General features: G+C 41.2%; 1 protein-coding gene across 4 annotated transcripts in view; it reads right to left on the minus strand.

Annotated features, from left to right (window-relative positions):
* The window catches only part of HS6ST3 (heparan sulfate 6-O-sulfotransferase 3), a 316,757-nt gene extending 311,794 nt beyond the window's left edge, over positions 1 to 4,963 (minus strand). For 2 of the 4 annotated variants that reach the window (XR_012633992.1, XM_074911438.1), the window contains exon 1: positions 4,072 to 4,963. Coding sequence is in view for 3 of the 4 variants with exons in the window: in XM_074911438.1 (XP_074767539.1) it covers positions 4,072 to 4,658 (587 nt within the window). In the remaining variant the exon portion in view is untranslated. The remainder of the gene's footprint in view (positions 1 to 4,071) is intronic. The other 2 variants (XM_074911463.1, XM_074911453.1) reach the window with 2 other exon arrangements.
* Between the last annotated feature and the right edge of the window lie 14,876 nt (positions 4,964 to 19,839).

The raw sequence follows: 19,839 nt of genomic DNA on the forward strand, positions 1-19,839 counted from the left end.
AAAGGGCTGCCTGTATTATTCTGTTTCTCCCCAGTGTCTGCAGAGGCAGACTAATATTACTTGCTCTGGCCTGAGACCAACTTTTCCCTGGCATCCCAGATTAGACATCTAACATTTGTCTTCCCTTTCTTTCCTCGAGCAATGTTGACTAAGGCTCCATGGTCCACTTCTTGGCATCTCTGAAGGAAAGCCAAGTTCCAGAGGTGGAGCTAAACACAAGCATCATCAACTTCAATGACTTCAAGAGAGGGCAAAGCAAATACACAAAAGACTGTTCCTTAAAAAGAAAAAAGAAGATTCCACACCAGTCTCAATTACTTTCTGTTGTAACAGCCATTTTTATAAGGAAGAGTAAATAACCCAAGTTATAAACACAATGCACAGCAGTAACTCTCATGTTAAATGGGAAGGGGGGGAGGGGGGCAGTGTGTGCTACTGATGCAAAAACTTCCATGTGAACTTCACTGCATCTTCACGGGAAGAGTCCCACTGCTTTAATAACACTAACTATTTGAAATATTGTGCTGAAAACTGCACTAATAAGAATTTAATCGAAAACTGCACCAGCTGCATACCCTCCTCAATATCTTCACTACCCAGACAGAAACATTTGTAAAAGTGAAAGCTATATATTAGTATAAAAAAAACTAATAACCTGCCTCTGTAAACGCTTAAGCGGGCATTTAAGCCGAACATCCCAAAAATTAAAACATATGCAAATGTTTCAAGAAAAGTCAAAAGTTGTTGGTTTGTTTTTTCAAAGTAACGTAATTCAAAAGAGTAAATTTGGTTCTGAACAAAAAAGGTAGTTCTGCAGCTTCACAACAGCATCCAAAAATTAACAACAAACAACTTTTCATAATGAAGTACCAAAGCTGGGACAAAGGCACAGGACACTTCATACTGTTAAGTCACACAGAAGTAAAGGTCCAGTGACATCAAAATTAAGAGCTGTTGCTTGGGTTTAGATTTCAAATTGCTGGGCCACAGAAGCAACTTCTACCCTGTGTGCCTTCCTGGGACCTGAGACTTCAAAATGCCAACATCAGAAACAGGAAAAGCTGAGATAAAGTCTCTTCAAAACCCTGATGAGATTTCCAAAGTAAAACATCTTTAAACACACTGCCCATGAAAGACAAAGAACCAGGGTGAGGTGAGGTAGTGCTTCACACATCATCTAAAACCCCTGGAACCATCACCCACTCCTTCCTTTCCCCACCACCTAGACCCTTCCATGAACTCTAATTCTACTCTCTTCATGAACTCTTCTAAAGACCTGCATTAAGAGTTAAGACAATGTAACTTATAACAAAATAGCAAAGAAAATACTGAGCACCACTTGTTTAATTTTTACTTATGTTACACTATTATCAGCCTCTAAGAAGCAGATTTTCAGAATGTGGAGACTTATACTCTAAATCCCTTATTCCTTGTATGTAGTAAAAGACAGGCTACATATATAGAGATATGAAACAACAGATTATATTAACAGTCTGCTACAAGGGGAAACAAACAAACAAGCAAAAAAACCAAAACTACACCTAACATCATCCTCACCGCATCAAATATATCACACAAGAGGTCAAACACCTTGGTACCAAATTCATAGTATGGTTTGTCCTACTGCCCTCCTACTCACAAAAAAGACTCAGTACCAAATATTCAGCCAATTTAGCCTGATTTTCTGACTCCATAGCTGAAAAGTAGAAAAGTTGAACTATTTGAGGGAGCCTAATGCCTTAAATACATTCAGAAGCTTTAGAGGATGACTAAAATAATCAACATACTTTACATTAGACTCAGGCTAGTTTTTTGCCTATGAATTAGTCTCCTCATTCTCAATTCTCTGTTCATACATTAAAAAAACCCAACTTGGATGCATGCCTCTAATAGTACAGTCCTCCAGCAAAGTATTTTAGGCTAGATGTCAACTCTACCAGGAGCAAATGCATTCACAGCAGAGACAATCCATACTTTGGTGTTATTTGTTTTACAGCTCCTTGAAAAACTGAAGTCAAAGCACCTGATTATAAAGAGAAAACAACGGGAAAAATTAAAAGGTGTCGACCCAGCACAGGATATAATAGAAGAAGGATTGAGTATTAGAACGATGCAACACATAATCATTCACAACACTTTCCTCACTCATGTAAAGAGAAATCAAGAATCACACTAACCAAATCATTCAATAACAAAAATTTAAGAATACACTATTCAGCTGTAACAGTGAAATGTCACTACATGTCTTTCTTCAAGCAAAATCCTTACTAATTATCCACTGAATAACTACTGACCTACTTTGTAATTCAACTCAGTTTTAAATGTACTTAATATAGTCATGTTTTTATTTAAAAGTACTGAAGCAACTGCTCCAGTTTTACTGCTTATTCATAATCTTTGCAGTGCAATTTAATGCTCAGTTATTTGGCTACTAATATTCTTCGTGGCTGATTATGTATTTTCAGACATTTCTACAAGTGTTACTCTTCCTCCTTCCCTCTCTGGTTTACGCTACAAATTTACTGAACATTTCTTACAGCTGTACAGTTACAACCAAGTTATTCTGCCTTTGAATACATTCACAGCACTTCCCTTTAATTAGCACACACATACATTTTATTTTCAGCTAAACACTTTTCACAAAGTTGAAGAATACTGTTCGGGTAATTCATACAAGTACAGTTCAAGTCCACAACCACTGACAATAAATTCAAATTATCCTGAACGGAGTTATGCCAAATGTGACTACCATTGCAGCATGGGAAGGCCTTTCATGCTCACATTAAGTAATCTTCAAATTGTTTAACAACAATAATCAACTCTGTTACCTTGATGAATAGGCCCTGTGAAAATGAGTCCACGTATGTCATGGAATGTAATGCGTTTTTAAATGACAAGACACAAACCACAATGTGTGAGTGGTCCTACTGAAAATTTAAAGTTTGCAGACTGATCGAATTAAAATGATAGCAAAATGAAACATAAGTTATCTGGAAAACTACATTAAAAAATGTATTTTTCCTAAATGTTTTACAGATGTTGACGTTACAATCATTACAGTGCAAAGGTTTAAGAGATAATTGAGCTCCTAACTTCTTACTACACGTTCAAAGTCTATGACACAAATAAAGACAGGATCTAATATGAGCCTGAAAATCTGATTTAATGGCAAATACATCAGAACAAAGCCCTGAATCACCTAGAGCTATCTCGAATCGAGAGAGATTACCCATCTGACAATTCTTCCATTTTAAAAACAGACCTTTTGCAAGACCCAACAAAAGCGCAGTACAAGATAACATGCGGAGAGGCAGCACGCACACCGAATTCAGAAGTTTTCCACTTTCATCTGATCATCAAAAGAACACTAATAGTGTGATTTCTGCGAGCACTGCGTTCCCTGCAAAGAGCCCGGCGCACCTCGTCTCCTGACTTTCAGCTCGCACCTAGAGCGAGCGATCGGTGCACAACGGGAAGCAGGGAACCGGTCTGTCTGCGAGAAACACGGGAAAGAGTTTCGGGGCTTCTGAATACTTCAGACTCCACTAGTTAGAGCATTCAGCAGCTGCAGCGATCCATTAGGTTCTGCAGAGACACTCTTCTTATGCAGAAGAGTGTAGCGCTTCGTTAAAAACAAGTTTCAAAAGGACAAATAGGAGAAACTTGCATAAAGCGGGGTGCAGTTCCTCTCGCGCTAAGCCCTACGAAAGGTGGCTGCATACGCGCTACATGGAATCGGCACAAATTTGAGACGAAGGGAATGCGCTACAGGTAACAGACAGGGAGGAGAACAGCCCAAACCTTCACCTCTTCTGGGAGATAAGCCCTTTCTTTTTTTCCTCCTCCCCGTTTGCTTCTCAATGACGGCGGCAGCGGACAATTTCTGCCAAACTGCCGGAGAGCGGGACCCGCTCAAGAGGGAGCGTTCCCACCGCGCCGGGAAGGGTGGGATCACATTCCGAGCGGATGGAAATCAAACCCCACGGCGAAACCTCGGAGCAGGCGTGTGGCGGCCCCCGCCCCGGGCGGGCTCCCCCCGCGCCCTCGCCTCTCCCCGCGGCCGGCACTGACCTGAGGGTGCGGTTGCCGGCGCAGCCGCGGCGCTCCATGGCGGCGGGCACGCAGCTGGTGAGCTCGGTCCAGTCGGCGTGCAGCCCGCAGCTCCAGCCGGTGGAGAAGCGGGAGAAGAGCCAGGTGTCCTTGTCGCCGCCCGGGCGGTGGCAGGCGCACTTCTTCTGCCCGGCCCGGCAGTAGCAGGGCTGCTCCAGGCGGATGTTGCGCACCAGGTGCCGCCCGAAGGTGGTGCCGCCCGTCTTCTGGATGTGGAGGAAGACGATCACGTCGCGGCCCCGCATGTCGAACCGCACCCGCCGGCACAGCTCCCCCCGCGCGAACGGGAACTTGGCCGCCAGCCGCGGCGGCAGCGCCGCCGCCGCCGCCGCCTCCACCTCCTCCTCCTCCTCCTCCGCGGCGCCCGCTGCCGCCGCCTCCTCCTCCTCCCGCTCCGCCGGGTCCCCCCCGCGGCGGGCGGCGGAGGCCGGCGGGCGGCGGGGGCAGGCGGCGCCGGGGCAGGCGGGCGACACGTACTGGTAGACGATAAGCAAGAAGAGCAGCGCCAGCAGCGGCGGCAGCAGCCACCTGTTGAAGCGCTCGTCCATGGCGAGGCGGGGGGCGGGCGCGGCGCCGGCTTAGGCGCTGTCGGGCGCTGCGGAGGGGGCGGCCGCCCCGGTCGGATCCCGCAGCCGAGGGGCGCCCGGCTGCCTTCCCGACGGCATGGTCCTCGCAGGCGGCCGCGGCTGGCTGGCTGGCTCCCTCCTCCGCTCCCCCGCTCCGCTCAGCGCAGCGGGCCGCGCCCCAGCCCGCCCGAGGCGGCCATCCCGCGGCTGAGGCGACGGAGGGCGGTGGGGGAAGGCGCCGCCGCGGGAGCGCCTCGCGCCGTCCCCGGCACGCGCTGCCGGGCAGCGGCAGCAGCTCGCGAGTCCGCTCCGCCGGCAACTCTCCAGCCCAAACACACCGCTCGGCCCCCGGCGGGGCGGGGCGGCCCCTGGCCGCCAGCCAATCGGGGAAAAGCCGGCCGCCCGAGCAGCCAATGGGCGGGCCCAGCATGCCGGCCCCACCGCCAATGAGAGCGGGCGGCGAGTAAACGGGGGTGGTGGGTGTCGCTCCTCGCTCCCCTCCAGGTATCGGACGGAGACCGATAGCGCGCGGAGGGGCGGGGGAGGCGGAAGCAGCCAATGAGGCGCCGGGGGCGGAGCGGGAGGCAGAAGCAGCCAATGAGGCGCCGGGGGCGGAGCGGGAGGCAGCCAGTGAGATGGACGAGGGGGCGCCGCCAGGTGAGCCGGGGGCCTGTGGGTGCCGCCCGCGGGAAGCGGCGCCCGCGGAGTGGCGCGGCTCCGGAGCGGTCCCCGCACGCGCCCCTGTGCGGTTCGCCCCGACGCCGCCGGAGTGGGGCGGGGATCAGTCCCGTGAGGGATTTCTCTTTTACCCTCCTTCATATCCCGTTATTTTCGCTTGCGGGGGGGGGGAAGGGGGGTAGTGTCTTTTACCGTTTGCGGTTTCAAGCCCATGTTTATAACCCCAGTGCTTAAGTGTTTCATGCCACGAGGTCGGACAGCACTGACTGCTACACAGAGTAACTAACTAATTGTACATTAAATGATGAGTAGCGCTGTTGGTTCTTGTGATCTTCAAAGCACAAAGTCCCAAATGCGGAACCGACTGTGGGAAACTTTATCTCCCCAAGGCAGTGACATCGATACCCCAGCAGCTACTTTATTAAAGTTTCAAAAGTTGATTTTTCAAGCCTGTTCACGTATTTACAACCAGCGCCGGTCTGAAGCTGTGTTGCTTTCCCTACTGAAAAATATTTTTTTTTACTAGAGATTCAAATCTAGCTTACAGGTCACACCTAGCTGAGTTTTGTCAAAAAACCTGCTGTTTTGTCTGCAATGAGTACTCTATATTTTTAAAAGTCTGTTACAAACACTTCATATCCAAATACAAGCCTCGTACTGCTCCTGGATTATAATACATTAGTATGCAAAGCATTTCATGTTAGAACTGATTGCACAACTCAGTTATTTAATTACAGATTGCCTTTATTTACTGAGGGATTAATTAGATACCTGACAGTGCTAAAGCTACTTTCTTGCTCAACTCTAAAGACAACTGCACCTCTGCAAGGCTGATAACGGATGAGTAGTGCCTTCCCATGGGACCACTTAAATGTAAAATTTTTTTTTAAATAGGCCAATGGTTTTTAAACCGAATATTTTTATATAGAAAGTAAGAGTATTTGGACTCTCAGAAGAGTGTTATCAGCTCCCATTAAAGCTTGCCAGAAATAATAGAAATTACCAGGAAACAGTCTGACCAAAAGGAGTTAAAACTCTAAAATGTTCTGCAATGGCATGCACCACCTGACTTCAAACACACGAATATATCACCCACACATACACAGTTCTAAGGTCCCACAGCACTGTTAAGGTATTGTCCTGGTAAAAATTTGAGATGATCCAATTCTCTGGTCTTGCCAAGACATCAAAAGAAATGCACTTTCATCTTCAGTGACATTTCATAAGGAGAACATAACGGGTTACATGAAATTCACCCTCGTACAACCACACTTCATGGTACTGGAAGCCCAATCCCTCCATCCTCTGGCAGAGGATTCAGAGTCTGCTGTGAAATAAACCTGTTCAGTCTTCTTCCCATAACAACAAGAGGTCTGCACCCACTCACTCTTACCAAAGTGGAAAACTGCATTTTTGTCTTGGAAAATTCACTATGTTCTTCGCCAGCAAGAGAAGCCGAGCATCCATCTTCTCTCTAGGGAGACCTCACTCTCTTCTCGGCTTTGCCCACCACCGTGCTCATCTGCTTTCAGACTCCCTGTGCTCCCAAGTGTGGACTTACTGAGGTTGCCTTTTAACCTCTCTCTTTTACTAGGTGACAGGAAGCCTACCCCAGAGAAATGTAAATATTTATACATGTAAGATACAGAAGGATTTTTTTCTCACCTCAGCCTATTCATTACCTAACAAGAAACCATAAAAAAAAAAAAAAAAAAAAAAAGACAAAATTTAATATAGTCTTGTTTTGGTAACAGAGTAGCACTAGTAAGATTTGTGTAAGTAAATTTGTATTTGGAATAAAAGCACTGCTAAAGGATTTAGACTGAAGTATCTCTTATAACGCTTAATGTTTTTAGTAGGATACGGAAATGCTATCATAATTTAAGATTTTTCTCACTAAATACCAGATTGTTGACATGTACCTTAATCTCCATGAAAAGGAGATCAAAACTAAATTTGCTAAACAGGGAAATTGTGAATTTCAGTTAAATTTAAAATTCTTATTTATTTAAACTTAACTCAAGACAGTTGCTGATTCACGAACACTGGCACAAGATATTTTTTACTGGACAGAAAGAATGTACAAGAGAAGTAAAAATATTTATAATGAGGTTTAGATGAAAAACTTGACTTTTACAAAGCTCTAATTTTTCTAAAACTAGCAAAAAGTACTTGCAGGCCCGCTTGAATTAATGTGTTTATGCAGCTTTCAAAGACAGGCTTTTACTTACTAATTTTAATATTCTTAAGGATGGTTTGTGGACCATGCTTTATGTAGAGTCACAACACAGGGCACATTCAACCACCACCAAGTTCTTCCCAATCACGTACAGGGTGTGCAGTTACACCCCAAGTTATACTGAACATGGCCCCAGTCTGAATAGCAGCTGGGGTCTCCAGTGTGAACCTGGGTCTCGTGATACTCAGCAGAAGCTAGGTATCCCTACACAGAGAATATAGCATTTTCACTTGGTAGCATTTTATGTTCTCTTTATAGATGTCCATGTTACTGTGCAAGGCCACATGGGATTAAGCTTTAATAAAATCAGTAAGTTTCTTTAGAGGTCAATGGCTGTAACTCTTTAGCATCAATGAAGCGATGATAAGGGTGATTTTGAACACAGTCGTGTTTCCATTGATTTAATGGGAACACAACTGGGTTCAAAATGAAGCCCTAAAAATTGCAAACATTGTTCAATCCCAACATTTTCCCTTTCAAATATAACTCATCTGTAAATCTCCAAAGGGAGTTTAACTAGAAGGAAAATCCAGTTACAAGCTAGTTTTGAGATACTCTTACAAAACAAATTTTGTTTCTGTGGATTTCAAAATAAAACAGTTATGATTAAGACTTAGAATTCTTTTATTTCTAACATAATAATTCTCCAGTATCCTATGCTCCACTATCTGTAGCTCAGAGATCACCAAGCATTCAAATAAAATAATCCTTGTAACAATTTCAGGCAGAATACCTTCACCTGTTAAAATTTACGTGCCAACTCTACTGTCATTTTTACCAGTGATGTGCTGACATGTGAAAATGTGCACACAAAACTATTTTAGAATTCCAGCACAGTATGCCCCTTCTCTTTGCCAAGTCTGAGGTAACACTCAACACATTTTCTGAGTTGCTAAAAATAAAAATTGGCATACTTACCATTTATTTTAAAGGTCAACACAGTATTTGGTAGTCTGAAGCAATGGGCATGTGAAACGGTGTCAGTGCCAACATCAAGGTTTGCACAAAATGCATGAGTAAGCAAATGATATTATGAAGCAAAGGTACAAAAGTATGATTTCATTTAGCAATTACCTGTCTGACAAGGTTAATATCTAATAGATTTAATGTAAAATTAAAGCGACACCTACTTCACACTGGTTTCTTTAAATTATTTATCATGGCTTGACCTGAGCTGTTTCAACACTTGCAGTCATTTGAGATTTTCAATAAACCAATTTTTCATTGTGCAGCAAGTCCCAGGTGTCTCCCTTGTCACAAGGATAAAAATTGTTAAATTAATAAACTCATGCTAACTTCAGTCCTCTCTCTGGGATTAATTTATAGTATAAACCCCCCTTATCTTTTGTCAGATTAAATTTTAGTATGTGCACTTACTGAACCTTCTATTTCAATGGCACACTGAGTGCTTTATTCTTCCTTTTAAAACAATTTTGTATTATACTGTCACCAGTCCATCTTCTTGCACAGTTGCAATTCATTATGAGGCTTGTTAATTTTGCCTTCTCCTGTTTTCCATTCTTTTTCTGGATGCAATAACTTTATTAAACCTATGACCACCTTTTATTTCCTTTAGCCAGAACACAGACAATATAAATGCAATGTTTTCAGTCAATGTCTTGTATGTGCCAGTCCATACGCAGCAGCTTCTGAAAGTCATTCCTTACACATTGTTGTGTGTTTTGAAAGAAGGGATCAGCTATATTCTGCTTTAAATATTCATAATTCCACCGGTGTAAGACACTGACCTAGGACAACTGGAACATCTTAAGTCACTTTCAGCATTTTAGTCGATTTTCTTTTGTTTAAAACCATGTAACTGCTCATAGAATTATTACAATACCTTTTTTGTTTAGTTACAGTTGTTGGGAAGATAGTTTCCCAGAAAAGAAACATTTTTGAAAACTTTGAGCTAGAGTCTTTAGATCAATGCCAAAACTAGATATTTATAGGTAGATCTCCTTTCTACCACATAAACTTGGTCATCTTTTGGTCTTGCACCAGAGATCATTCCTGGGCTTTGACACATGGGCATCTAACAGAGTAAAGAATGAGAAAAGGCTCTAACCATGTTTGGGCATGTGCCAACTAGCACTCTCCCAAACAACTCCTGGACATAGCCTGGGAGTCAAACCATTCCAGAAATAATTTCCAACAACCCTCAGTGACCAAGATTACAGCTTCAGTGTAGGTCAGACCATGTCATATTATTTGACCTCAGTGTCCAAAGAAGTTCCTGAACAACTGATGTTGACAACACCCCTGAGCCTTTCAAGTTCTTAATTCAAGGAACTGTGTACTGTGGCATAGTCAAGTTACATTACAAAACTCCGGCTGAAGTTACAGTATGTTAGCTAGCAAAGAAAATCTCTGGCATGTAGGGCCACATACGGGGCCTAATGGAGTCCACTGCCTAGAGAATGGGGTGGCACTAGGGACAAGCAATGGGAGCCTTGCTAGAAACCACCTACAATTAAACTGTAGCAAGGATGATGCAAGGCATGACCAGTTCCTGCGAATTAGCCAAAGAGCCTCTGGCTGCTCTTGCCATTCAAAAACATGTGTGCAGCTTCACGATATGGCCAGATAGAGTTGATGAATGGGAAGATACTTCAAGTGGAGTTACAAATATCCCAGTTATTGGAAGATGCAATATCAAATGACTAGCAGCAAATGCTGGTCCTGCACCAAAGGGAGACAGCAACGAGTATGACATGCAGGGTGTTTTTTTGTAGTACCTAAAAGCCTAACATAGGGTTATTCATGTATACTCTCTAAAAGCGGAATCTGCAACATGAAGACAGCCTGAGGAAAGCATTTAGCAGGACTGACACGGCAAATTGCTCTCCCATTTCCATTCTGTGCACAGAACTTGGATGTACTTACACATATTCCTTCCAGCCATCAGCCTTTTGAATCCTGCAATATTTATGATGCAAACTCTAGAGTGTAGAGCCGCTTTTATGAACTTACTGCAGATCAAAGGCATGTCACCTGTGCCACACCCACATTTATTTTTCCAGATTTGGGTACAAGTAGGAATGCTACAGATTCAGTCACTGTCAACGTGAAGGATATCACTACTGCATTTGCATATGGTCTTTTGTTTTTCCCAGTAAAGAACAGTCTAACATCATGCAATAAACTCCCTTGTTTAAAGATTAAGGTGTCCAAGTCAATGTCCAAGTTCCCAAATTGCAACTTCCTTCCAAGAACTGATTCTGATCAGAGAGATCGATGCGGAGCGAGATCCGTCTCTTCTGAAACTGGTACATGTTTCCTTCTGCCTAGCAAAAACTAACGAATACTTATCAGTATTCCTCCCAAGGCCCCAAAACTTCTCATAGAGTAACGTATAGGAATTGCAAGACTGTGTAACACTGCCACCTGGTGATATGCATCACAGCGATATTTTCTTCCTCCTACCATCACAGAAAAACCTTCCGCTTCCGTCAGATGGTTTTAATTTGCAAGTCCCCAACAAAAAGAACGTATCCCACTATCAGTTTATCTCGAGAACCTCTGCTTGTGTCTGGAAGTCAAATTACTAAGGTTTTCAAAGTTGTGCAGGCCATGTCTTTTCCTTCAGGATTGACTTTTAGATGTGCTGTGCATTAGACGTGGTCTAACTTGATCCAAATCCCCATCACAACTGTGCATGAAGTCTAGAAACTTTAGTGTGTTCTGAAAAATAAATCTAAAGTAATATTATAAATGATCCACTAGGCCTCCCCTCCCTCCTTTTTTTGTTGATATTTTCAGTCTGGGATGTCCTGTAAAAAAAACAAACAACCAACAACAACAACAACAACAAAACACACCACAAAAACAAATAAAAAAGTCCCAATAGCAACAACAAAATATCTTCCAAGAAGTTTCCCTCTCCAAGGAGGAAAGAATGATTTCTGTAGTATTTGATCTCAGACTCTTTCATCACTTTCATCTGATCTCTGTGGGATATAGATGGAAAATGGAGAAAAGCATTGCAAACAGTAGATCAAGCTCAACTTCTAGCACCCCTATCTGGCTTTCACAGCTGTCTGCAAGTCTGAACCTTTCTTTTATAACTGACCTCCAACTCCTTCCTGAAAATCACAGCAAGTGCAGAACCGTTATCGCTTTCTGGGTTGCCACTGCTTCTTACTAGACCTTTCTTGGATTCATTTCAGCAAACCAACATGGATACTTTGAAGTTTGAACTCAAGAACCGCACTTTTTTGATGTGCTGCTACAGGAGTTTTTAAAACAGCTCTTTCTGAGAAGGACTCCAACTCTTGTTTGGAGGTTTTTCTTACCTCTGTCTTATTTACTTAACATTCTATAAGCACTTAAAGGCATGTAATCAGTAATTCTTCCCTAACGTAGAGCCATATAAAGATTTAATATTGTCTTTCTGTATATTCGTAAAATGTATGAATGGCAATATTTATTCTCTAAATTATCCTACTAATATCAGTGAAATACTGGTCCTGTCATCAGTTAAAAGTTCAGTTGGACTTCTGAAAAATGCTGAGAGGAATTCAGACTTAAGTATTAAAGGATGTAAGTTATTTCACAGCTGGGGCTGCAGTGGAATTACTCCTATTATCTCAAATCTGGCTGACCTACAAAAGTCACAATACAGAAAAGTCAGTAGTACAGTGGGTGACAGGTTAGATACTAATACTCAGTTTGAAGTCTTGGTTTGAGACATCTGCCTCCAGCACTAATTTATCTTACAATCTTGGATTAAATTATGCTAGTGTTACTGTTTTGGCTAACACTAGGAACTGTTATTACCATAAGAACTGGGAATTTTAACCTATAAAGGCAAATCGTGGCAGCAAATGTCAAGATACGAAGAGTTCCCCTAACCCTCAGCAGAGGGAAGGATCTGTTGGCCTTGCAGTCTGTCTGCAACAGACCAATGACTAGGTAAGAAATATGAGAGAGAAGAAAAATTGTTCAACACTGTGACAGGTTTGAGATGAATAAACCGTAAATTCAAAGGGAGAGTTGAGGTGAAGATTGCTTGAGTGTTTGTTCAGATTAAGAATCTGCAAAAAATGAGGGAATAATTCTTGGGCTGTCAGAAAAGGAGCTCAAAATACAGGTTGGCCAAAGCAGTTTGTTTGGCCAAGGGGTCTAAGAGTACCTGAAGTTGAAGTGGTTTAGTGAAGAGAAGCATGTACCTACAAACTATGAATACTTTATCTCATTTTGTGGCGAAAAGAAAGCCGAAGTAGAATAAGAATTGCACTGCTAAGAGAAGACAGAGCTTGCCCACAGCAGTGTAGTCACTACACCAAGTGTAGGCTTGCAGACCACTGATGGTGAGTGAAATATCAGAAGTTGATCTGTAAAACAATTACCAGCCCTGCACACTCATCCATGGCTATGTGCAAGCATAACTGGGAATTAATAACGTTGAAATATTTTAATTTATATTATGTTGGTAACATAAAAATTCATATGTTGTAAAGCTATTTTATTTAAATACAGATGTTTTTAACATAAATATCATCCCCTCTCCCAACTCTTAAGAAATAGTAGGATACAAGTTGTCCAGAGATTTTGTAATTGCATTTCTTTAATAAAGTGTTTGAGAACCCCTAGTTTATAGCAAAAATGTGGAGAAAATTGAAGCTTATGCTTTCTTTTGGAAGGAAGACTCTTAGAAAAACTCTTGTGGAAAAGTTTGCTGGGGCCTCCAGCAGGCAGGATCTCACTTTTCATTCTTTAGTATCACAGAGTAGACCTATCATTTAATCTTAATCCTTTCAGGAGGCCTAAGTATATCAGCATAATATAGTAAATTGTTTATTATAACTGTCAGTTATTAAAATTATAGTATGAACAGCAGTTTAATAAACGTGAATAACCAGTACTGGCAGTTTCTGATGTAACTTCATTTAATCTAGGAAGTCATGATGAAAAAATAATGAAAAACTGAAATAAAGCTGAGTTTTCCAGTCAAAAACCTAGCTTTATTACAGACTAATAGATAAACATAATTTCCCTTAGTTTAAGATACTAGTTAATGTGATAATCTTAGAAGTTAGCCAAATATCTGTCTAGATGCATGACCATTTTATTTGAGTGACAAAGATATTCCAAAGAGTATGCATCAAGATAGCATGCATGTAGCATTAATCCTGTTGCCTTCTTTTTCTTCCTTCCTGCATGTTCAGTGTCCCATAGCCTGGAACTGCACGTGACAGCATCAGCAGCTCTAGGGAGGGGTGAAAAAAACACATCCCACCGGCTCTTACCTCTGTGGTAAGCTTGGATGGCCAGGAATCCCTCTACCAGATACAGGAGATACCATTAGCAGAAGCTAGCATATTAGGGGTTAAGCAATTTGCATTTCGTTAATAACACTTCATTTTTGCCCTCAAAGTTTATCTACATTAAAATATTCTAAATGTAGTGTGTTTCTGTAAGTCTAATTATATGCGGTATGTGAAAACATATTTGATAATCACACTGCTAATTATGTGCAATCACTTCAATACACAGGTGCAAAGCTCCAGAAATATGCATACTTGAATGTCTTCATGTACAGATATAAACCTTGCAGTTATTTAAGTGTTCAGTGACCCCTTATTCCTCCAGGACGTACTTCCTTGGATTTTTGAGTGGCTAGTGCCACTGGAACCAAAGAAATATGCTAGGCTGCTACAAACCTAGGATTGAATTTATATGTGTGTGTTCCAGTGCTAAAAAACTGTAATTCCTGACTTTTCTATGGTTTATGAACATTTTAAAGTAAACATTTTATAATTTATTGACATACTTCATGCTGAGTTCAGAGATGTGGGAATCGTTTTTAATTTTCTTCTGGGAACTTTTTATCTCACAATGTTCCTTTAGTAGATATTTGCTTGGAATATCATATATATGTGCATGTGAATGTGTCTCTTCCAGTTTGGATTAAACTTAGGGGACCTTCTTAATGGTTTAATAATAGAAGGTAATAAAAGACTTGAGCAATAGATCCATTTTCATTATAAGTGTAATAGCTTGTGGCTGCACTTTTTGCTTCTTTCATTTATGTGTAACTGTTATTTTTTACATTGATTTTTAAAGCTGTCTTCACAATGGATTGTAATTAGCTTTGTGTATAAATCATAACAATTGAGAATTTTATATACTCAGATTAACTGCCGAAGACATAAAATATTAATTTGCATCATTCAAAAGTAATACTTCTATGTTCCCTCTAAAGATATTCAGCATAAATTATTGGAAGGAATAGTTTTTAGATGACTTGTCCATAAGTATTCTTTTTCAAATTTGAGAAGTGAGCTGAAATGAGCCATGACAGGCAAGGAACCTATCCACCGGTTTGCCACTAACATTACCAAAATGATAGACTGAAGAGAAGGGATTTAGCAAAATCTGAAAAGCGGTATTGGAATTTGTTCCACTGGAAACAAATCCATTGCATTTCACACAACAAAGCAGCATGACTTGTTCTGTTTCGCTTTAGCTACACAATGCTTTAATTAAAATAAATTACACTTCAGAGTTACAGACTAGTTCAGGTTGGAAGAGTGTGCTGGAGGTCATCTTTGTGCATAAAGCTGGACTGGCTTCAAAGTTACCTCAGGTTGCTCAGTGCTTTGTCCAGACAAGAGTGACAGCCACACAAAGGACAGGATGGAATCCTAAATGTCACCACTCGCTGAAACTGGAGGCTGGAAATTAGAACGACATAATGCAGAGGGATCATCCTTTTAAGAAGCGCGTTGTATTTTTCTTTTCTGCATTAGGGGTGCGCTAGTGAGACATTCCATGAGAAGTGGGGGATAGAGATACACGATTTCTGCTGCCGGCTGCTCAGCCACACGCAGCCTGCGAGCCAGCTGCTCCTGGCTTCTGCTGTGTGGCCCAAACACCGTTCCACACACAGCCGGGAACAGGGAGTTACGGCAGAAGCCACCGATTTAGGAGGACGTGCCTCCTCCTGGCAGGGCAGGGGTTCCTCCCTCCTGCCCTGGCCGTAATTCAGCCTGAGGCAGGGGCGCCGCCTACAGGCAAAGCTGCACAGGTGAAAATATAATTGCAATTCTGAACCCGTTTAAAAAGGATAGAAGAGTTTCTTCAAATTAAAACTGCGCTTGGCTTTAAGTAGACTTGTCATATGTCGTTATTCTGCAGTCCTCGCTACTCTCAAAGATGACTTGGTTCAGTGCACATTCAGGACTCACTGGCTTGTTTTCCAACTTACATTTTCTTAGGCATCCTGGAAAGGGTTCACAACTCAACTCACTGAGCTGACTAAAAAGGAAAAATCACTGACATACTTTGTTGTACAGGAATTTTATCTTTATATTTTCCAACTTGCATGTAGCAATAGCACCTTCTGATTTATACATGATAGGCCTACAAGCCAAATCCTACTCCTCTGTTCTGGGAAATACTGTATTTTCACAGTGAAAGTACCTGTACCTTCACACTGAAGTCTTTTCTCATGCTGCTGTTATACTATGTGGCCAGAATTGCCCTGAGGTACTTCATTGCACATATCAGCTTATGAATTAATGTAAAAATACTCAATTTAGTACTTTTTATTTATAAGTATTCTATACACTGAGGTTACAATCTCCCAAATATTTGCATATGACAACCATGTCTAAAATACAAGTATGTGGCTGTTATTTGAGTCATTTAGAATGGTGATTTAATAGCTTTATTGTACATTTTAGGTTAATTTTTGTATCACTAGTGTATCACCTGTGTTCCTTTCACTGGGTAAGTAGACAGATTCACAAGTTACAATTAGGAAAAGAAGAAAAAAAATGTTATTTTTTTCAACTTCACAGGTTCTGCAAGTAAGAATAATTTTGAGAGCATGCCAATTAACAATCAGGGTTGTTAGTTGGCATCAGAAGTGCCAACTCATGTTACACGATGAGCTTGAACCAGTAAGCTAAGATTTAGCACAGTTAGACTCAGAAAAACCTGTTACGTTAATGATTAGCCCCATTTTTATCCATTGGTACAGTTAGTTGCTCAGATTTGGCACGGTAGGAGCCCGTACAATCCAGAAATAAAACCACACTGTCCTGTTGGTACAGCAGAGCAGTGGCATTGCTTACGAACTTGAGCTGGTGTATCCAAATGGAGCTGCATTCCCCATTACAGTCACATTTCACTGTTCTCCACTACATAATGCAGACATACCTGGAGATTCATGGAAAGTTTGTTGATATGGCCCAGGAAGTTTATTCTTGACATTTCTGAGGTGGGTCATTTCAAATAGGAAGATATAACTTCTATGCTTATTTCACAAAGTAAAATGTTGCTTCAGTTTCTTTTCTTTTTTAATAAAAGTTGGAAAGAGAAGCCTACTGGCAGGAAGCCATTTACTGTCACTGCAGCTGCATGTGTAGGCATAGCAAAGCAGCATAAATTCTGATTGCCAGAAAGTTGCCACAGAGCAGCTTCTGTGAGCTGATGAAACCAGGCTTATGTTACTTCTGCATCAATTTTTCTTTCATTGCTTGTCACTGTAAATCAAAATGAAAAGCTAACAGACTATAAAATATATTTAGCAATGTTTATTACATAATACCATTATATTGAGATATGCTAATCAAATAACCCAGGTTGGTCTTTATTTTCAATGGAACGGACAAGAAGAGATGCAGAATGGTATCCTTAATCTCTTCAGGAAAGTGCCTCAAATGTCTGACACAGGAGTGACATTGACAGATTCTGAAGAGATCGGCCTTCAATCTCGTAGCAAGATAAAAGGATGCCAGCAGTTGCTGCTCAGGTGGCTGTCAATTAATAACCAGATAACAGGTATATCTTTTGACTAGTGTTTGACACTTACACTACCTCCAAGTTAGGGAGAAAGGGAGCCTTTCAGCTCGAAAATTGTTTTCAATCTGTTAAAAAATAAAGTTTTATTTTCAGCTAACTGAATATGCTGATGAAGCTCAACTTATTTTCACTTATTGCTACTGTTTCTATTAAATAGACATAGCTCACTGTGACTTATACTATAAAACATTTGCATCTTACTGAAAAGCATTCATTAATCACTTCCTCTATTCACACTGAAACAGCTATGATAATCAATTCTTATTTGCACAGCTGTGATATGAATAATTTTAAAATTTTGCTGTAATTGTTCTTCTGTTCTGCTGAAAATGCTTTCAGAGAACTAAGGGGTTTTCTCACATATATATGGAATGTACGTATGAGAATGGACAAGTGTTATATAGAATACTTAATTACATAAAATTCTTCTGTAGAAATGAAGATTAAGTCTGCTCTCGATCTTCTAGGTTTGCACACTGCTTACAAGATTTAAATCTGCCTTTGTCCAAACATAAAGAAATAGATTTTTTTAAAGTGCATATTGGCTCTTTGTGGCTAGAATGTAGCTAAGGTACCAAAGCAAAGGGAAGATGGATAAATATGCAAAAGCTTTTGTGAGGAAGATAATGTATTTCTTTCTGAGGAGCAATCAGAACTGCATCTTAAGCAATGGGTCAGGTTGCCCAGAGAGGTTGTGCAGGTGCCATCAGCAATGGATTTTTTCAAGACTTGACTGGACCTCAGAGCTGACCCTGCTCTGAGCAGGAGCTTGGACTAGAGATCTCCTGAGGTCCCTTCCAACTTCATTTAGCCTCCCTATGATCCTAAATTTTGTGCACCTAATAAAACAATAATCCTAAATGGGAAAGAGAGAGAGAGAGATGTCTCAGCAGGGAGATTCTTTCTGTCTGAGATCTCTGAACTTAAGCAGAAAGGGTTTTTCCTCAAGAGAAAAACTGGTCCAAGTATTTTCTGTAGTTCACCACAAACTAATTATCCGACCTTTGATTCAGAGCTACCACTTTATCTTGCCACTAAATTCAAAGTTAGTTGTATTTCCATAGCCAGTGCCAACAAATTTTATTTATCTTTTTGTATGGCAAATCATAAATTCTCAAGATAAAACAAGTACAAACTATTAAGAGTTCACATTTAAGCAACAATAGCAGTCTCTTCGATATCAATATAAAACAAAATGTAACACAGCCACTTTATATAGGAGAGCAATTGATAGATTAGTGTAAGGCAGATGAATCCATCATCACAAATACATAGTATCACATGGAGTTTATGAAAAATGCATGCTAAGCGTATATACATGGGGAATGTGCTTAGTAAATTTCAGTTGAAGAAACAGCAAAAAGCAACTTGTTAGTAATGCCTTTAACCGCAGAAAGATTGTTAATGCTGGGGTTTTTTTGGTAGATGATCAATATAAAACAGCTATAGCCTATTCTGTGCGGAATAAATGTAGCATGAGTTCTACTAAGTCCATCAAATGCACTTGGAACTTTGCTAGGGAGCGGTGGAAGTGTCTTTTTAAATCAGTTCATCACCTGTGTTTTTACTTTCTATGAATGCAGAAGTTTGACCATATACATGGGTTGTCAGCACAGAAACACAAGGGGCCCAAAATTACTCATCTGTACAGTACTCTGGCCATGCCATCCCTCTTAGCAAGCAGCAGCTTCCAAACTATCAATATGAAAGAAGAAAGCTGATCAGACAGTATATCACAGCCTTTTTACATGTAAAAGATGCTAAATTCTGTTATTTCTAATGGCCCTACACATGAACCAAGAGAAATACTCCCGTGGTTTTCGTTATTTCCCCAGAGGTATATGAAGGCTTCACTACCAGTCTTAGGAAAGGTTAACTTAAATCATCTGATTTACACTTAAGTTGCCATCACTGATGTGTCACAGTGGTACCTGAAAATTATCTGAGGTCTTTTAACAGCACAGACTTGGGAGAATAAGTCCAGAAAAAGCCCCAGACTCAATTTACATATGAACAACCCTCAGGGATGTCTTTATCATACTTTCAGATGCTGAAGACCCAGCAGCATCAGCATGTCAAGTACAGGCATTTTGTCTGGTCAGAGTTTCTGTACCATAGTTTGAGAACACCTGGCAAACCGATTCCGTTTGTTTGTATGTATGATGTTATGTTGATCAGTCTTGAGCATTAACAAATCAAACTATACAATCCATAGCCTGTTCCCGGGACTACTGCCCTAACTGGCTCCTTGAAAACCAAACAGCAGCTTTATACAGTCAGGAGATAATGGTGAGCAAAATAAATCAAGGTGTGCTCAGCTGTAGAACGTTCCACATTTCAGCTTCCAAGTTCCATGAGTCACATTTTGGAAAAGGCAATACCCCCTATTTTTAATACAGCTGGAGGATTCTTCCTCCAATAAAAACCTCCTCA

Source organism: Athene noctua, chromosome 1, assembly GCF_965140245.1.
Source record: "Athene noctua chromosome 1, bAthNoc1.hap1.1, whole genome shotgun sequence".
In the NCBI taxonomy this organism is placed as follows: Eukaryota; Metazoa; Chordata; class Aves; order Strigiformes; family Strigidae; genus Athene; species Athene noctua.